At 55.8% G+C, this 17,673-nt stretch overlaps 1 protein-coding gene across 2 annotated transcripts in view; it reads left to right on the top strand.

The window, feature by feature from the left end:
* SBNO2 (strawberry notch homolog 2) overlaps positions 1-17,469 on the top strand; it is a 65,966-nt gene extending 48,497 nt beyond the window's left edge. For both annotated transcript variants that reach the window (XM_082331212.1, XM_082331213.1), the window contains 22 exons: positions 821-964; positions 1,473-1,590; positions 2,022-2,127; positions 2,320-2,473; positions 2,874-3,050; positions 3,709-3,806; positions 6,274-6,356; positions 7,383-7,583; positions 8,107-8,282; positions 8,490-8,621; positions 8,905-9,040; positions 9,724-9,836; positions 10,360-10,431; positions 10,954-11,062; positions 11,382-11,456; positions 11,823-11,966; positions 12,151-12,245; positions 12,602-12,694; positions 12,913-13,044; positions 13,276-13,352; positions 13,532-13,722; positions 14,162-17,469. In XM_082331212.1, the coding sequence (XP_082187338.1) occupies positions 821-964; positions 1,473-1,590; positions 2,022-2,127; positions 2,320-2,473; positions 2,874-3,050; positions 3,709-3,806; positions 6,274-6,356; positions 7,383-7,583; positions 8,107-8,282; positions 8,490-8,621; positions 8,905-9,040; positions 9,724-9,836; positions 10,360-10,431; positions 10,954-11,062; positions 11,382-11,456; positions 11,823-11,966; positions 12,151-12,245; positions 12,602-12,694; positions 12,913-13,044; positions 13,276-13,352; positions 13,532-13,722; positions 14,162-14,790 (3,255 nt within the window). In that variant the 3' untranslated portion in view covers positions 14,791-17,469. The remainder of the gene's footprint in view (positions 1-820; positions 965-1,472; positions 1,591-2,021; positions 2,128-2,319; positions 2,474-2,873; positions 3,051-3,708; positions 3,807-6,273; positions 6,357-7,382; positions 7,584-8,106; positions 8,283-8,489; positions 8,622-8,904; positions 9,041-9,723; positions 9,837-10,359; positions 10,432-10,953; positions 11,063-11,381; positions 11,457-11,822; positions 11,967-12,150; positions 12,246-12,601; positions 12,695-12,912; positions 13,045-13,275; positions 13,353-13,531; positions 13,723-14,161) is intronic.
* The last annotated feature ends 204 nt before the right edge of the window (positions 17,470-17,673 follow it).

The following is a 17,673-nucleotide window of genomic DNA, read 5'->3' as shown; positions in this document are numbered from 1 at the left end:
CAGTGATGGGGATGAAGTGTTTCTCAAAAGAAACGACCAGCAGTTGTGTAGTGGCTAGTCACAGGGTTCTTCGTAGCCTGTGCTTTGGTCTCGTCCCGTGCATCAGCCTTGTCCAGGCTTGTGTTTGCCACACTGCTGGCCCGTTCGCTGCAACGCTCTCCTCTGGTTTTTAATGGTGTTGAACAACCAGCTCTTATGAAGTCAATGGAAACCACATGTGTTCGACACCTCTGAATGCGCTCTATTAAGAGGCTGAAAGGGATGTTTGTTTTCAGACCAAGAAGGCTTTAAATGGAACTTTCTTCAGATTGGGACTGTGGGTTTTTTCCCCTACCTTTTATTTCATTACAGGTGGGACCCGTGACAGTAAGACAGGCAACAATCTCACCTGGTCAAAGAGAAAATTATTTTCTAGAAGTAATTAAAACAGATGGGAGGGTTCAGAACAACTAAACGTTCTAAACTGTTGCTTAAAAAAACGAAGCGACTTCAGTTGGCCAGAAAATGGAAGTCCTAGCGTGGTCTCCACATTTCACTGCGTGCATCCAGATGTGCTGACACATTGGCTAGTGGAACTTGTCCAGACATTTAGAGTCCCTGTCATCACCACATCTCGGTGCCAAATAGAAGTGCTAAGGACGTCAGCTACCAAGTCTTTTGTCCGTTCTGCTATCAGATCGGGTTTTGTTCTTGGAGGCAGGAGCATGTGTCCTGCACAGGCACAGCACGGTCGGCGGTGTTGATGGTGGGCAAAGAATGGGCGCGACATACCGGGGACGAGCATCGGGAGTGTGTGTGCTCCTGTTCTTCCTTTCTGCAGATTAAATACGGTGACACAGCTACCTCAGAAGGAGTCCTCTTTGCCACTTATTCTGCGCTGATTGGTGAAAGCCAGGCAGGCGGACAGCACAGGACACGCTTAAAACAAATTTTGGACTGGTGCAGGGAAAATTTTGATGGAGTTGTATCCTTTAAAAAAAAAAACAAACAAACAACTGGAGAGAGAAGAATTGCATGCTTGCGATTGTACTTCACCAAGGAACAAAGAGCTTGGGGCCATCTGAAGTCGCTGGGAGCAGCTGTGCCGAGCAGCCTGGTGCCTGCGGTAGATATTTAAATGCTGTAAGCACATGCATCCCCCCACGCTCCTCTCCTCCTCCTCAGGCTGCAGCGTTAATGGGAGGAGGGGAAGAACGCAGCCGGGATTAACCTTTTCAGCATTCTTCTCCCTCAGCAATACAAGAGAAGACACACCTTGGAGGTGACGGGAGGGGGGGGAATGACTTCGGGCTCTGAGGAGCAGAGGACGAGGCAAAACCAACAGCTTTCAGGCAGCGTGGGGAAGGAGTCAGTCCTATTGATATTGGGACTGGGTGTTCAGTTGGCTAGAGGAGGCTGGGTGGTATTTTCTGTCTGCTCCCATCCTCGTGATGAAAATAGATCCGTTCTCCTTAACTGACATTCCCCTCCAGATTGTGTTTGATGAATGCCACAAAGCCAAAAATGCCAGCTCTACTAAAATGGGCAAAGCAGTGCTGGACCTTCAGAACAAACTGCCTCACGCGAGGGTTGTTTATGCCAGTGCCACAGGTAAGCTTCTCTCGGCATTGTGTGGGCGCCATGCCTAAAACCGTCGCCAGTCACCTCTGTGATCCGAAGGATGCCCTGGAGACGCGAGCACATACGCTGAGAGCACACGCTCGTGCAAGAAGAGGTGAACGGTACTGCAGTGCTAGAGGGGAGCCTGGGGTGCTAGGGTCCACCCCGAGCCCCATCACTGCCCATTACTCGTGACTTTTTGGCAAGTCAGACTAGTTTCTCTGCAGTTTCACTTGTTTCTGGCTTGTTCAGCTGTATGATGATGCTTGCCCACGCAGCGTGTGGAGGGCAGTGTTTGGAAAGGTCCTTGGGTCTCCTGAGGCACGATGGCAAATGACCGTCCTCTTAAGAGTTCACCGTACTTGAGTCAAGACTAGTCACATCTTCTGTGGTTTTGCTAACAGCGAATTCTGTTCAAACAGGTGCCTCTGAGCCAAAAAACATGATTTACATGAGCCGCCTGGGGATCTGGGGGGAGGGCACCCCTTTCAGAGCGTTTGATGAGTTCCTGCATGCAATCGAGAAGAGGTGAGTCACGTCCAGCATCCCTTTTCATGTGGCTTACATGTTGTAGCAGCCTTTGTTTGGGAAGTGGGTGCAGTGCTGAGGACGGTGTCTGGGGACCGCTCGAGCCAGGACGGGTGGTGGTTCTGCAGAGGCACCTACCTGGTGCTGCCCTGTGGCAGAGGAAGGCGTTTCACCACTGTCTTCCTCTCCCAGGGGAGTCGGTGCAATGGAGATCGTGGCAATGGACATGAAGGTCAGTGGAATGTACATTGCCAGGCAGCTCAGTTTCACTGGAGTGACCTTCAGAATCGAGGAGATCCCGCTGGATCAGCAGTACAAGATTGTCTACGACAAGGCAGCGAAGCTGGTGAGCTGGTCCCACTGCAGCAGGGAGACTGATGCTTAATTGCGCTTTGGGCACGGCCACTTGTTATGTGGGAGGGTTTGGGGATCCTAAACCTGGCCATGACCACAGACCTTGTTTATAAGAAAGAAAAGGGTACACGTGCTCAGCTTACATAAAAAATTATCTTCTGGTTTTTTTGCTCCTATTTAAATGTTCCGTATTTGCAAACCAGAGCTTGTAACATCATGCTAGCGCAGAAAGGAGAGAATGACCAGACTGTTCATTCAGCCTAACACGGCGACATAAATACTGACGTTAAATCAGATTATCAAACCCCAGACTGTTCTCATAACCCCCTGCACAGCAGTAATGAAAAAGAAAACTAAGATATTAACTCCGCCTTTCTCGGTATTGTCTGCAGTGGGCAGAGGCCTTGATGGTGTTCCAGCAGGCAGCCGACCGGATCGGCTTGGAGTCTCGGAAATCCCTGTGGGGTCAGTTCTGGTCAGCTCACCAGCGCTTCTTCAAGTATCTCTGCATTGCTGCTAAAGTCCGGCGACTCGTTGAGCTTGCCAAGGAAGAGCTGGCGAAGGATAAGGTGTGGTACCAGAGCCTCGCTGCAGTGCAGCAGCCGTCAGTCTTACAAGTGATTTTTTGTAGCCTGCAACTGAAGGGAGTTAATTATTGTTCAGCTTGACTTGAAAGCAATTTCAAACCTCTTTAAGGATGAATTTCTCTCCAGATTAACCAGAATGAAGTGCAGTGTTCAGGTTTCTGAGAACATTCATGGTAAATTATACTGGGGAGTTAACATGGTCTCGTCTTCTGAGGTATCACCCGCTGCTCATCTATGGTAGATGTGGGCAAGCTGATCTGAAACAGCATTTTGGGTCATGTTCAAGCTAGAAGAGGTACCAGATCCTTCACCTTGAGCACAGCCCTGTCCTTTCATCCAGCTGGATGCAATTTGGAAATTTGGGGCAGAAACTACCTAGTGAAGTCAGTTATCCTCTGTAACCGGAGTCACCCTCTCTGTGGTGTGAGCAGATGTATGGTTTTGGATGCTGAAAGATTTGAGATGGTTCTTGATCAGGAGCTCTGCTACAGGCCCAAGACGTATTTGGGACAGGGTCCAAGGGAAACGTGCCTGCGACTGTGAAATGCAACCTCTTGCGCCTGTAGCTGTTTGCCCTGACGCCGGCTGCGGTATGCCCTCCCTGACGCCTTGCTGTGCCGTCCCTTGTGTTTCCCTGCAGTGCATCGTCATCGGCCTGCAGTCCACCGGGGAGGCTCGCACCAGAGAAGTCCTGGATGAGAACGATGGGCATCTGAATTGTTTTGTCTCTGCTGCAGAGTGAGTTAAAAATCCCTGTTTTTCTGCCGGGGGGGATGCATGGGAGGCTGGAGGCGTGCTAGGGAAAGCCCTGTCCTGGGGCCACTCATCACTTGCAGTTCTTGAAATGCAGTCTCCTAACGCCTCGCCCCGTGCAGGCTGTAAATGGAGAGGACGCTCAGCTGGGTCCTTGAGGCACTATTTCTTCAGCCTGACTTTACGAGCTAGACCCTGGATTTTGAAGTTTCCTGTGGTCCAAACTTGCCTGAACAGCCTGATCCGAGATTCTACACACTGAAAGGAATTGGCAGGTGTAGGAGAGCCAGAAATGTGAGCTCAGATGTGGTTTGTGGGGGTCTGACTCTGGAAAACAGGGCTGTTGACAATGAAGAAGTGAGCAAGAGAATCTCATGTAACGGCAGAGAGGCTGGGATGATAACGTGAGGCGGCATCGCTGGAGCAGTGAGAGGCAGGAGTGATCCAAGGAGTTCAGATTCACCAGCGCTGGCTTTCAGCGCACATACGAGGCAGGACACGTTGTTCGACTGCTGGGCTTCTGCGTGCCCTGGTTGTGTCGCCTGTGTTCTAGCGAAAGGGCGAGTTGGTTGTGCCTGAAGCGAAGCCAGCAGCAGGACTCCTGCTACCCTTTCAGCAGAGAATGAGGCTTATGCTCCCCCGCGTTTCTGCAGCTTTCAAAATACCAGCCCGTCCCACGACCGCGGCTACTCCTGCACGATGGGTGATGAAAACCTGGGACGTTGGGTTGAGCTGCGCTTCCTCTGTTCCGCAGGTGATAGGGCTGTTACTGTTTTCTTTTGAAGTGACTTTTGATGCAGGGGAAAGCAATGAGAGATGCCAGAGCCAGTACGTGTCCGGTTTAGGCAAAGCTTTCCTTCCTTATTCACGGAGGGGTTGTGTTGGTCTGTGTCACTCTGCTGCCTCCAGTCCATTCCTGAAAAACAAATACCAGTTTGGTGACAGTGCGCAAGGCAAGGCTGACAGCTGCTTGGGTTGATTTCGTCTCTTGGATTGTTTTTCATGTCACAGAATTCAGAGGGATTGAGTCTGGAGGACTGCGTGGTCCCTCTGAGCCGTGCTCAGCTGTCAAAGGAGGAAGCGTCTGTTAGTGATCACGCACACGGCTCGACTCTGTCCCCGGTTCTAGGGGCAAGAGCTCTTTGCTCAGCAGCACTGGCCAGATAACTGAGTGTCTCCTGGCATCTGCTGAGCCTCCAGCTGCGGCGTCCTGGTTTTACAGCACTTCAGGGGATTTCTTGAGGGGAGTGTGCTGGGAAGAAGCAGTTGTTCAAAAGATGCCGAGGAACAGGGTTAAAAATAAACGGATTGTTCAGTGAGTGAATACCAGCCCAACCCTTTGTTCGTAGGGAAGGCCGGGAATGCAAGTGTCGGGAAAATGAGCAAGGTTTCATGGCAGGGAGGCTCCAGGCCTGAGAGCGAGTCTGCGTTCTGAGCCCAGGCTCGCCCCAGGACAAAAGGGCTCTCCTGGTGCCTGCGATTGCGGGCGCTCGACAGCCCGCCCAGGGCTCTGCCCCGTCGGGGAGCGGTGCTGCCTCCGCTCCTTCAGCCCCTCGCGCCAAGGGTCTTAGAGCTCCCTCCCTGCTTCCCGAGACTCCCTTTTTCTCACACGGGCGAGTTGTCATGTCCATACCTCTCAGCTGTTGCTTTCAACGTTGATTTTTTTCCAACCAGAGCTCATTCAGCACTGCCTTCTCATTGCACGGGGGGTTCATCCCCACCCAACACGATCAGCATTTAAGCATTTGCTCTTTTATTTGCAGAACAGCCCACAGAAACATTTGTTTTCCACCTCTTATGATTTTTTCCATTCACCTGAAACCACTACGTATCCGTGTTTTGTCACTTTTCTCTGTTTTGTGGGCAAGCAGGCCCACGTCCAGTTACTCAGAGGACTTGGTGGAGCACATTTGTTGGACAGACTGGCGGTGGTCTCTGCTGTCAGAGCCTGGAGAGGGGCTGGGACACTGGGACTTACTGGATTTTTCAGTAGTGATGTAACAGCTTCCCAGTATAGTGTTTCCCATTTAAAACTCCCTCTTAGTTGCTATATAAAGGTCTTGCAACTTCGGCGTGCCACGTGGTCTGTTGCAGTGTCTCCCTGGAACGGCCCCGCTCCCTCCGCCAGCAGGGAGGCCACGGCAGAGAGCGTTTTCCCGGCGTTGCAGTGCTTTGCATCCCTCGGCACGCCCGTTTCACGGCTGAGGATCTGCTGGCGCAGCCCACGCTCCCGTGGCAGAGCCCTTTGGTGAAAGGCGCTCAGTCCGAGTCGCTGCTGTTCTGGCGAGCCGCGCCGTACCAGGGGCTGGCTGACCACGCGCTAGTAGTTGTGGTGCAGGATTTACCCCTCTTTCATGAACTGTGGTGCTATCTCAAATACACATTGCTACATGATAACCGGCAGATGTTCCTATTCCTGGTAGCTAGAATAAATTTTGCATCTTACTTTCAGAGGCGTCTTTCTATCACTAATTCAGAAGCACTTTCCTTCAACCAAAAGAAAGAGAGAAAAAGGAACTGGCATTAAAAGAAAACGTAAGAGCACACTCCACTGCCCAGCATCTGACCTCCTGCCTTGCTGCTTCACCCCAGCCACTCAGCTTTTTCTTTTTTCTTTTTCCCTTTTCCCTACTTCATGCTTTTTGCTACTCTGCCCTGGTTTCAGTTTGCCCTCCCGCACATCTCCCATCACTCCCTCTCATCTGGAGGACGGCAGCTCTAGGTCATTCACCCCTTCCTCCCTCTAACCCACTTCCCTGCCACAGTGTAGGTCCTCGCCTCCACCACTTGCCCAGTAGCTGTGCCCCTTTCCCTCAGCCGCTTCTTGCCTGGGCTGGGGGCAGATTGCACAAGAGTCCTGGCTGCATGTCTGAAGCCCCTTGCAGCAAGGGGGGGTTCTCCCCTGCCCCTTCCTTATAGCATGGCAGGTGTCCTGGGGGGAAGAAATCAGTTCCCTGCCAAATTATTGGCTGCGGCTGCAGGTAAGAAGAGTTTGGGGATTTCTTCTCCGGTGGGATGTGGGACAGGGGGAAGAGGGGGACAGCAGCACTGGCAGACTGTGGAGGTTATCCGGAGTGGCTGCTGTTGCAGAGCAGCCTGTGCAAGCTGGTGCGTGAACCCTCTCACGTAGCAGGGGCATGTCTTACTGTGCTTGGAAGTAAACAGCGTCCCGAAACACTGGCACCTTCCCGTGTCCTGCACATTCCTCTGGAGGCAGTCACACCTGCAGGCTCCTTCCCCGAGGAGTTAGCACTGCTTAGAGCCGGCCGCGTGTTCATCCTGACGTGTGCAACCAGCTTCAGCCCTGATAAAGATTGCCTTGTTCTTCCTTTCTCTCTCTTCCTTTCTCTGTCTCTCTCTCCCTCCCCTTCTCTCCCTCCCTTCCTAACTGCCCCCCACCCCACCCAGGAGGCTCTGTCTTTCCAAGATCAGCCTTTCATTTGGGGCGATCTCACCTATTTTGTGATTTCTCCTCCTCCTCTCTCTGAGCTGGCACTTGCTGTTCTGCATTGATGCACGAGGCTGGGACTCTCCCTTGACGCCCCTCGCTCTCCCTTGCAGGGAAGCAGAGGGGCCGCTGTGCCAAGGCTCTGAAGGGCGTCTGTGACCCCGCGGGTGTGATCAAGATCAGCGACGACAGCAGCACCGACTCCGACATGGGGCTCGAAAGTGACTTCAACTCCTCCCCAGAGTCCGTGTTTGAGACGGACGATGTCATCTTCGTTGAGCACACCTACAACGGCTTCGCAGCCGAGGACAGAAGTAAGCAGAGCAGCAGCACGGGGTTAGCTCCTTCCTCCCTGAGGGGGAGCTGGGGACCGGAGTCACTTCGTTCTGTAGAGCATGGCACCCAGTGCACGGGAACGCAGCTGGGGCAGCCACCCACCCCAGTGCCCTGCGAGCACGGACAGCGGCAGATCAGACGTGACGCTTTGGGGGGGTCTGGCTAAGGGGGCTGCAGAGTCCCCTTAGAGACTCTCTAGGTGTCTCTTGGACCTCGGCTAGATTTTATCCTGTGGTGGTCAAACTTGGGCTCATGAGGTTGATTCGCCTTAACCTGCTGTGATCAGCGAGCAGGAAGAATTCGCCCTGCGTGCTCCTTTCCCCACCAAAACAGGGGGAAGCACAGAGGGAATTCACTCCATGCCCAGCAGCATTTATTGCAAGTCAAGGCGTCTTTGCCGGCTCATCAGATAGTGCCCCCAGAAGCCCTTTGGGACAACTTTCCCCCCCTCTCTGATTGCAATTACCAGGTAACTCTAAACTTTTGCGTTTTGCATTGCAGGTAATTCTCACATGCTGCCTCCCCAGAAAGAGACGCATGTCCTGAGAGAACTAGAACACGTGGAAAAGATGAAGCAGGACCTCCTAGCAAAAGTAAAAGCACTGGGCAAAGAGCTACCTCTCAATACCTTGGATGAACTCATCAATCACTTTGGGGGCCCGGAGCACGTGGCTGAGGTACTCCTCACAGTCTAGAGTGTATTTCGGTGGCACTGGGTGACAGGAAAAGGGGCCAGCAAAGGAGGTTCCTGCTGGGAGAGGGCTTCCTCTCCTTCCTTGCACTCTGAAAAAGCTGTTGAGAATTGACTTTCTAAATAGACTTGCTGCGCCGTGCAGGTCTCTCCCCTCTGCTAACAGCCTCTCCCTCTCCTGTGCGGTGTGCAGATGACGGGGCGCAAGGGCCGGGTGGTTTGCAGACCTGACGGCTCCGTCATGTTCGAGTCTCGTGCAGAGCAAGGCCTCTCGATAGACCATGTCAACCTGAAGGAGAAGGAGCGTTTTATGAAAGGGGAAAAGGTGAGTCAGGTTCGAGCTAAGGAAACCTCCAAACATCTGCACGGGAGCGAAGTACGCTGAGAGGGGAAGGAAAAGCAGGGTGCCTTTGGATGCTTGTGCCTTGCCAGCCTCAGGCCAACAAGGCTCTGCAGCTTTCTGTCTGTTTGACCTGCTGGAAGGTGATGAGGAGCCCTGGGTCCCTTCGTGGGCTGGGGCTACCGCTGCGCTTTGGGCTGTTTCTTGAAGTGGTTTTGCAGATGTCCAGGAACCTCACTCTCTTTTCTCACTTGTCTCTCTCCCTTAGCTTGTAGCAATAATCTCCGAGGCCTCCAGCTCAGGTATCTCTCTCCAAGCAGACAGACGGGTGAAAAACCAGAAGCGCCGGGTCCACATGACGCTGGAGTTGCCCTGGAGCGCAGACCGGGCCATACAGCAGTTCGGTGAGGGCTGGGTGTTCCTGGTTGCTGTCCCCTTCCCCTGAGCCTGGTTCAGACCACGAAGCCTCGGGCAGCCCTGGGAAGGAAAGGCGTGCGTGGCCGCCGAGCCAGGCCTGTGCCGCAGCCGGGGCGGGTGTATTCAGCTTTCTGAGATAGGGCACCTTGCAGACCACTGTGCTGCCCTGTTTTGCCAGGATGGAAGTGCAGACACAAAGCGGTTGTGACTGATTTATCTTGTGGGGAAGGTTTGCGTTGACGTCAGGAGTGATTTGCAGTGTGGGAAGGGGGAACCCTCCCATACGTGTTAGCAGTGTGTCCTCAGGAAACATGCCGGCAGTGCCTGGGCATTCCTGTTCCACCCTGGGGAGGCTCTGCAGGGCGGGGAGGGACGGTTCCTCAATACTTGAGCAGAAAAGAAATAATGCACATCCTAGCTCAAACTGGGGGGTCGCTCCTCAGCCCCAGAGGGCCAGGGCTATAAACTCAACTCTGCCAAGGTCTCAGCAGCACCAGGGTGATGAATGCGACTGTGCCTCTGTCCTTTTCCCCCAAAGAAAGGTCCCCTTTGAAAACCAGCAAGGCACAGAAAGTTGTTTTGGCTCTCCCACCTCTTGCTCAGCTTCCCTTCCCCTACCAGCCAGCCGGTACCAACCTCTCCTTTCACTTCTGTTCTCATATCCCTGTAGGTCGAACGCACCGATCGAACCAGGTTTCTGCTCCAGAGTATGTCTTCCTTATCTCTGAGCTGGCAGGGGAGAGGAGGTTTGCATCCATCGTGGCAAAACGTCTGGAGAGCCTAGTGAGTGCCCTGCAGCAAAGAGATTAATGTGTCAGTTCCAATTCCCTCTGACGAGCTTCCATTTCGGTGTTCCCACCGGCGTGGCCAGTGTAATTAGTACGGGGGATTGCATCACCCCTGACTGAAGGCATTGCAGTTGAGGAACGCGGGCAGCTTTTAGCAGCCTGGGATTTGGGAAAGGAAGTGAAGAAGAATACGTAACCAAGGCATCAGGAGGAATTTCAGGGAAGCAGAACCCAATTCCAGATGCTGGAATTCCCCCACTGTTACCGGAGCATAAACCCGTCTGTTTCCAGAAAGCTGATGAAGTAATTGATGGAATAATTAATTTGTCTCTGTTTCATTTTTCTTCACTTCTGATAAATCCCCAAATACTTTGGTAAAGTCTCGATATTCCAGAGGAACACTGCCTCCCCACAGCACGTTCTTATCCTGGCCTCTTCTGAGACCTGGCTTTGGCCATCCTTCCCTGCCGTTTTACAGCAGCTAAAAGTAAGGGCTTTTTGCTTGTCTGCCTTCCTAGGGTGCCTTAACTCACGGAGACCGACGGGCCACGGAATCCCGAGACCTCAGCAAGTACAACTTTGAGAATAAGGTAACTTGCGGCTGTTCTCGGGGGAGCTCAGCCAAGGAGGGGTCGATGTAGTTCGCAAGTGCCTTCAGCAGGAGGCAGAGCCAGGAAGATCATTGCTGGCATCTACAGGCAGGATCGGGCCTAGCACCCAGCTCCCCGCTTGTAGCCTCACGTACCGCATGCAGAATGGAGTTAATAATCAGTTAATAATCAGTTAATAATCAGCGTTGTGCATCTGAGCACCGCGCTGGCGAGAGGCTCGTGGTCCCGCGGGGGAGCCGGGAAGGGCGCTTGGGCCTCTGCCCCCAAGGGAGCTGGTGCCAGCGCCGGGGTGCGGACGTGCAGGGTCCTGTACTCTGGTCCCTAGGGACAGCGGAGGCCCTGGCCACGGCTTCCCCCTTGGCACAGCTGCCAGGTCAGCGGCCTTTCCTGGAGGCGACGGCTTTCTCTGCAGTGCCGGCAGAAGTGTTGTGACAGGCGCAGTCCACTGCTGGGCTGCCAGTGTAGGGTTGTCCCACGCGCGATTCCTGTCTCCTTTCACAGTACGGGGCTAAAGCACTAGACAGAGTTCTCTCCACTATCCTCAACCACACGGAGAACAGAGTTCCTGTGCCCAAGAGCTACAACAGAGGGGAGGCTGCGTTTTTCCATGGTAAGAACATTATCAGCTCTGGGGTTTCTTTGCATCTTGCTGGCCGGGTCAGTCTCTGGTTTGAGACGCTTGAAGAACCGAGCAGCAGGCTGGCGCAGCAGGTCGGAGGGAGGGAACAGTACCCCTGGCTTAGCCGCTCACTAGTGAGCAGGGCAGTTGGCCACCCAGATGCATGTCACCCTGCCAGAGGCAGGGGAAAACGGGTCTGGGGCAAGCTTAGCTGGGGAATAATGGGCACAGCTGGAGGGGAAGCAGCCCTGCAGGACTACTGAGGAGAAGCTTAACCCTAAAATGCACAAGCTGTCTTCTACCCTTCCAGAAATGAAGCAAGGTCTCATCTCTGTGGGGATCTGCTGCAATCAGATGAAGTATGGCACCGTCGCAGTGGAGAAGGGTACGTGTCAAGCTTTCCCCATCTAGCGTAGGGGAGCGGTGAAAGAGGCGGGGGTGTCACGGCCCACCCGCCCCGTCTGCGTGGGAGCGCAGCCCGGAGGGGTTTGCTGTGCAGCCGGGGCAGGGGGTTTGCCTGCAGGGGAGGTCCTGCGGGGATTAGCCCGCCCTGCAGGTCACATTTCCCTGCAGCAGCCTGGCGGCTGACCCCAGCTGGAGGAACAGCCCTTGTGCGTTAGTGCTGTGCTGCCGTCGGGAAGGGACGTTGGGTGGCTCGTTGGGTGGCTCGTTGGGTGGCTCTCCTTGGGAGCGCGCCGGTGGGCTCCCTGCCCGGCCGTGCCACGTTCCCTGACCCGCCACGCTCTTGCAGACTGCTCCATCACCAAGTTCCTGAACCGCATCCTGGGTCTGGAGGTGGACAAGCAGAACATGCTCTTCCAGTATTTTTCTGACACCTTTGACTATCTGATTGAAAAGGACAAGAAGGAGGGCAAATACGACATGGGCATCCTAGGTATGGAGAAAGAGGGGTGGCCAGACCTCTCCCTACTGCACCCCTGAGGTTCTCTGCTCCTCCCTGTGCTGACCGATGGCTGTTCCACGGCCATCTCAGGCACTGCGGTGTCCCCACACGGCACAGATCTTGAGACTCTTGTACGGGAAGATGGATCCTACAGCAGTCTTTTCTCCTTCTACAGATTTAGCCCCAGGAGTGGATGAGATCTACGAGGAGAGCAAGGAGGTCTTCCTGACTCCTGGGCACCCGCAGGACGGGCAGGTCGTGTTTTATAAGGTAGGCAGCCTGTGCAGCTATCTCTGCAGTCCGGTCTTCTCCAGTGCTTCCCAGTCCTGGGCTGTGAGCTGCTGGGTCCCTCCCCCTGCCCTGTGGCTTTGTGTCATGTTTGTGTCACATCTGCCCTGGCCACGAGCAGGTGACTGATGCTGGGAGTTACAGAGAGGAGGCAAGGAGAGGCCCTGCCCTGCCCCAGGGGCTCGGGGCTGCCATACCCGTGAGGGCAGTCTGGCAGCGGCAGTTTCTAGGCTGCAGCAGCACCGAGTTTGTGTTGAGGGTGCGATTTGTGCGACAGACAATGATGCGCTTGTCCTGCGCTCTGAAGTTACAGAGTCCCTCTGTTTGTTCCTGTTTAGATCAGTGTCGACCGAGGCTTAAAGTGGGAGGAAGCTTATGAGAAGTCACTCAAACTGACAGGATCCTTCGATGGCTTCTACCTCTCCTACAAGGTGGGTCCCTGGGCTCTGCCAGGGTGGAACCTCAGCTTGGAGGATGACTCCAACAGGAGAAGGTCCACCATGGCTGTAAGAGGTCTACGCCTGACCTCTTGCTGGGGGCTGAGAGATGCCTCCAAGAACCTCCATCCTGGAAGGAAGGGGGTTAGTTTAGAGAAATACGGGCTTGGGGAGAGAGGCTGTGACTGTAACCATCAGCTCTACCCCGACAGATGCGAGGCAGCAAACACACCTGTCTGCTGGCAGAGCAGAGCCGTGGGAAGAACTTCATCCTCTACAAGCCAAATATTGGGAAGCAAAGCCAGCCTGAGAGCCTGGACAGTCTGCAGAAGAAGTACCGGCGGGTAGGTGGGAGCTGCAGCCCTCCAGCGTGGGGAGAGGGAAAAGCCTTTCTCTGGGCGGGGGGGGGCTTACGTTTGCTGTAACCCCTTCACAGCTCCTCGCAGCCCTGTTGTGGGCTGGGCAGAGAGAGAGAGCGGCAGCACCTGGGTGCCCTGGCTCCCAGCCCTGGCTTTCAAGTGTCGGCTGCATGTTGGACGGTGGAAAATCTCTAATGCTGCGTGTGTCTTCTGCAGGTGCTGCCCGAGGAAGCCAAGGAGCACTGGGAGAGCAGTTACCACTTCTCCTTGAAGAAGTGTAACCATGCCGTCTGGTAAGGCATCTGCAGCCCCAGCCTGTCCTGCCCTCCCCAGGGCAGAGCTGGTGTCGGGGAGAGGGTCCCCGGCTGTGGCAGCGGGGCAGGACCATGCCGGGGAGGCTGCGGGTGGGGGACCCTGCTCTGCCGTGGGAGCCTGGGCTGAGTCGGGCGGTTTTCTCCCATTTGACCTGAAGGAACAGGAGCTGCAAGCTGATCCAGGAGGGGAAGGAGTGCTTCCAGGGCATGCGCCTGCGTCACTACTACATGCTGTGCGGGGCCCTGCTGCGGGTCTGGAGCAAGATCGCCAGCATCATGGCAGACATCACCAACACCAGCTACCTGCAGATCGTCCGCCTCAAGACCAAGGAGAAGAAGAAACAAGTCGGTGGGTGAAGTGCTGGGAAGGGAAAGGGGAAGGGGAGCGGGACACTCTAGGAGAAGGAAGAAGGGGTCCAGCTGCCAGTGCCAAAATTCCCTTCCTAAGCAGGGCTGTGTCCCAGCCTGGAAGCACCCACTGCTTAGGTGACCCTGTGGGAAGGAGGGGAGCCGGGGCTCCCCTGACGTGTGGGCACTGGGCAGAGGGTGTGAGCCCCCTCCATGCCCATGTGAAGCGGTGCCGTTGCTGCCTGCTGCGAGCCTGCCGTCGAGCTGCTTTTGCTCTGGTTGCAGTCCCGTCTCCCTGCTCCGCAGCCCAGCCGAGAGGCGAAGCAGGCTGGGAGGGTGCTTGAGGAATGGGGCCCAGTGCTGCTGCCCGCCCCTCTGTCGCCACAGTGCCCCGTCCCTTCCTGAAGTGCCTTGGGGGCTGACGCACCTTCCTCCCCTAGGGATAAAGATCCCCGAGAGCTGTGTCCGTAAGGTGCTGGAGGAGCTGAAGCAGATGGACGAGAACGTGAAGCGAAAGCACAACCGACTCCTCCAGGCCCAAGAGCAGAGCCCGCAGTTCTCCCTGACGCTGCCCATCCTGCCACAGTCCCTGGACCTCACGCAGACGGGGCCCGGCGTCCCCCTGCCCAGGCACTCCCTGCACCAGGACGAGATCCTGGACTTGACCTACAGCCCTCCCGGCAACGGCATTCCCGACGTGGTGATGAACCCCGAGCCCGGTGCGTTGCGCTTCCCCTCGGAGCCCGTTCTCCAGCCACACCAGCAGCACAGATTACCCTTTGGCTTCAGCCACCCTTCTGCCTTCGAGAGCCCGGCCCCCGTCCTGGAGGGGAACGTGTCTCTGAGCTCCTCGCTGCATGAACACCTGCCTCTGCCTCACCCGGGACCCTTGCAGACGCTGCAGCAGCAGCAGCAGCAGGAAGATTTTGTCCAACAGGATGGGAATATCAATTTTAGAGAGATCCTGGAGGACATGCTAAGGACGTTAAATGGGGCCCCCCAGGAGAACATGCTCCCCCAGGAGCGCCAGAGCGTGATCCAGTTCAGTAGGTCTTTCCCAGACTTCTGAAAGCCAGCTGGGCACGCCAGGCGATGCTCGGCTCTGTGGATCCACATCCTTTGGTGCAGAGGTGAGAGCTGGGGAGCCCCAGCTTTTCTACTGGTTTGGACTGACCCTTTTCTGTTTTTGAGGGAAGAAAAAAAACCTATAGTTCCTTAAAGCAAAGTTTATTTATATATATATATATATTATACAGTCAGGCATGTATAGATTTGTATGTAACATGCGCTTGGGGGGAGTTGAGTGCTGCCCAGTTCAGCTGATCTGGCCTGATGCTCTCTGCTGCGTTCGCGTCCTGCTCCAGGGCCAGTGCCCGTGCAGGACTGAGGAAAGACGCCCCCTCCTCTCTGCCCGTCCCCCTGCAGACTACTGACTTTCCGAGCTGGGTCGTGCCTTCCCCAGCCCTCCAGCCCAGAGAGCTGCTCCCCCCGAGCGCTGGCCGGCCAAACGGCTGCCGCTTTCCTCTTGGGCTGCCCCGGCCCTGCTGCGGGCCTCGAGGCTGCTCTGGAGGCTGGGTCTGAAGGCAGGGGTGGAGGGGAAGGGAACGCTGTCCCAGAGGAGCCGGGAGCACTGAGCTCAAGCGTCCTCCCTCTGCGCAGGGCTGAGCAGGCGTAGCTGAGAGGAGCAAAACTGACCGCGCCTGCTCTGCCCTCCGCGGGAAGGGACACCGGCACCTCTGGGGCTGCCCGAGCTCCGCGGGAGCGGGCAGGAGCTGGCTGCGCCCGCGCCTCATCTGTCAGTGTCGTGGCAGAGCTTGCGAGTTTGTCAGAGCTCGGCCACGCTGGGACCACGGGGGGCTTCCCCGGAGCAGAGGGCCGCGCGTCGCACCAGCCTGTCCCGCACTTTAGCCTCGCAAGGTCGCCGCGGCTGGCCGTGCTTTGTCCGACTGCTTGCTGTCGCGCGGTGTCCCTTCACCTGGCCGTCTCAGCAGCCCTGTTCTGCAGGGCTTGTCCTTGGCTGGGCCACGGACGCAGGCCCGGGTGCCTGGATCTGGGCGACCCAGCCCTGCCCACCGCTGACCTCGGGGAGAGCTGCTCCCAGGCCCCAGAAGGGAAGAGTTCCCTGGTGCTCACGCGCAGTATCGCTGCTCGTGCTGCAAATTCAACCTCCGATACCAAAGAGCAAAGGTTCTGCTTTGCAAAGCACTGCCCCAGACAACCCACTGCCCCTCGGCCGGGAGCGGCTGGGCGAGCTGCCTTCTCCCCGGGACAGGGGCAGCCTCCAGCCACTCCTGTCCCCGTCCCTGCTCCAGCAGCACCTCACCTCGGCAGGTCCCGGGGAAACTCTGTTGTTTTCTCTCCTTAAGGAGCCTGGCAGGAAGCTGCCTGCTGGCAGGAATGCTCCAGGCCTGGCAGCTCCTCCGCAAGCCTCCCCTCTGCTGTGTTTCTTTTCTCTGCCTTGAGTCACCGAGGTATTTCCTAGAAGCGGCACCAGGATGTTTTCAGGGCAAGGATGCGTGACCTCCCCTGGCTGGCCCGGCCGTTCCTCGGAGAGGAGCCGGGGAAGGCGGTCCGGCCGGGAGAGGCCTCTGCTGGGTCCCCCGTGCCCTGACAGGTCAGTCTTGAGGGGGCTGGAGCTTTACAGTGCCTGGCTGGGTCCCCTCCTCCAGGCAGAGAGCCTTGACCCCCCCGTGTCCCACCCCAGGGCTCAGCGACGGGCCGAGCACCCTGTTTGCTGTTGGGAAGTGCTTTGGGTCAGCGTCCGCAGCGTTCGTGCTCCTGCCGAGACGGGAGCTACCTTCCCTGACACATTAAGACCGTGGACGTGCCCGTGTGGGCTCATTTTGGAGGTTGCTCTGGTCCCTGCCCTTCGTTCTGGGGGCTTGGCCTTACCCCCCACCCTCCCCAGTGGCCTCTGCCTCCCGCCAGCCCGGGGTCAGCCCTGCAGCCGGGGCCGTCGGGGCTGCGTTTTACCGCGTTCAAGGAAACCTCCTTACCTCAAAGTTAGCATCAAAGGCGGGGAGCCCCTGCGCGCCCCTGCCCCGGGACCCCGCTGCTGCCCCGAGAGGTTTGTGCTTTTCCCACGGCTTTGCCGACGGCAGCCACGCTCGCCTCTCGCCGCAGGGCCCTCCAGGGCTCGCCGCTTTCTCGGCGTGCCACGACAGCCTTTTCCCAGTCCCGAGCAGAGCAAGGCTCTCCCCTTCCCCAGACCCTCCTCTATTTAAAATATGTCCCAGTCCACACCACTCGTGGAGAGGCCCCGGCTTCGCCCCTGTCCTGGTTCGTTCGCTCGGCGCTTGCCGAGTTCTCGGCAAGGAGAGAAACGGACGCCGGGAAAACCCGTTTCAGAGAGGCTTAAACTCAGGAATAACGAGGAGGAATTCTCCCACTAGGCACCCTCCGCCAGCCCCTTCTCCGCCGTCACCCGGAGCCTGAGCTGGTGGCTTTGACGTTAATTTTAAAATTATGCAATTCTCCCTCCCTGGTCTCTGGAAAGACGGAGAGCACCTTCGAGGAAGCCCTTCCCTGCCCCGATCCTGTGTTTTTGTCAGGGTTAATAATATGTAACAAAATCTTTTAACTAAATTATTATGCAGTTGTCCTACTGATTGTATGTATTTTTAAATGAGTCCCTTTTTTTCTTCCCTTACACCTTTTTGTTAGCACTTTTTAATCCGCTTGTTGTTTGCCTTTGTTTTTCTATGTGTATTTATAATTAATTGGGATGTATATATGTAAAGAGATTTTTTTAGAATATGTGCCTTTGACTAATAATTCATGAATTTTCTACTTGCCTCAGAAGAATCATTTTTCATTCTGCTCAGTAAAAATGGAAAGGAAGCCACATACGAGATTTCTGTAAGTCCCAGCTCTCTGTCTGTCTGTCCAGAGGTGTAGACCTGCCCCAGGATCCCCCCTGGGACTCGGATCAGGATAGGGGAGCCGAGGGCTG

The sequence above is a fragment of the Platalea leucorodia genome (assembly GCF_965183815.1).
Source record: "Platalea leucorodia genome assembly, chromosome: 21".
NCBI classification, from domain to species: Eukaryota; Metazoa; Chordata; class Aves; order Pelecaniformes; family Threskiornithidae; genus Platalea; species Platalea leucorodia.
Note: the sequence above shows the minus strand (reverse complement) of the source record. Positions and strands in the feature narration are given on the sequence as shown.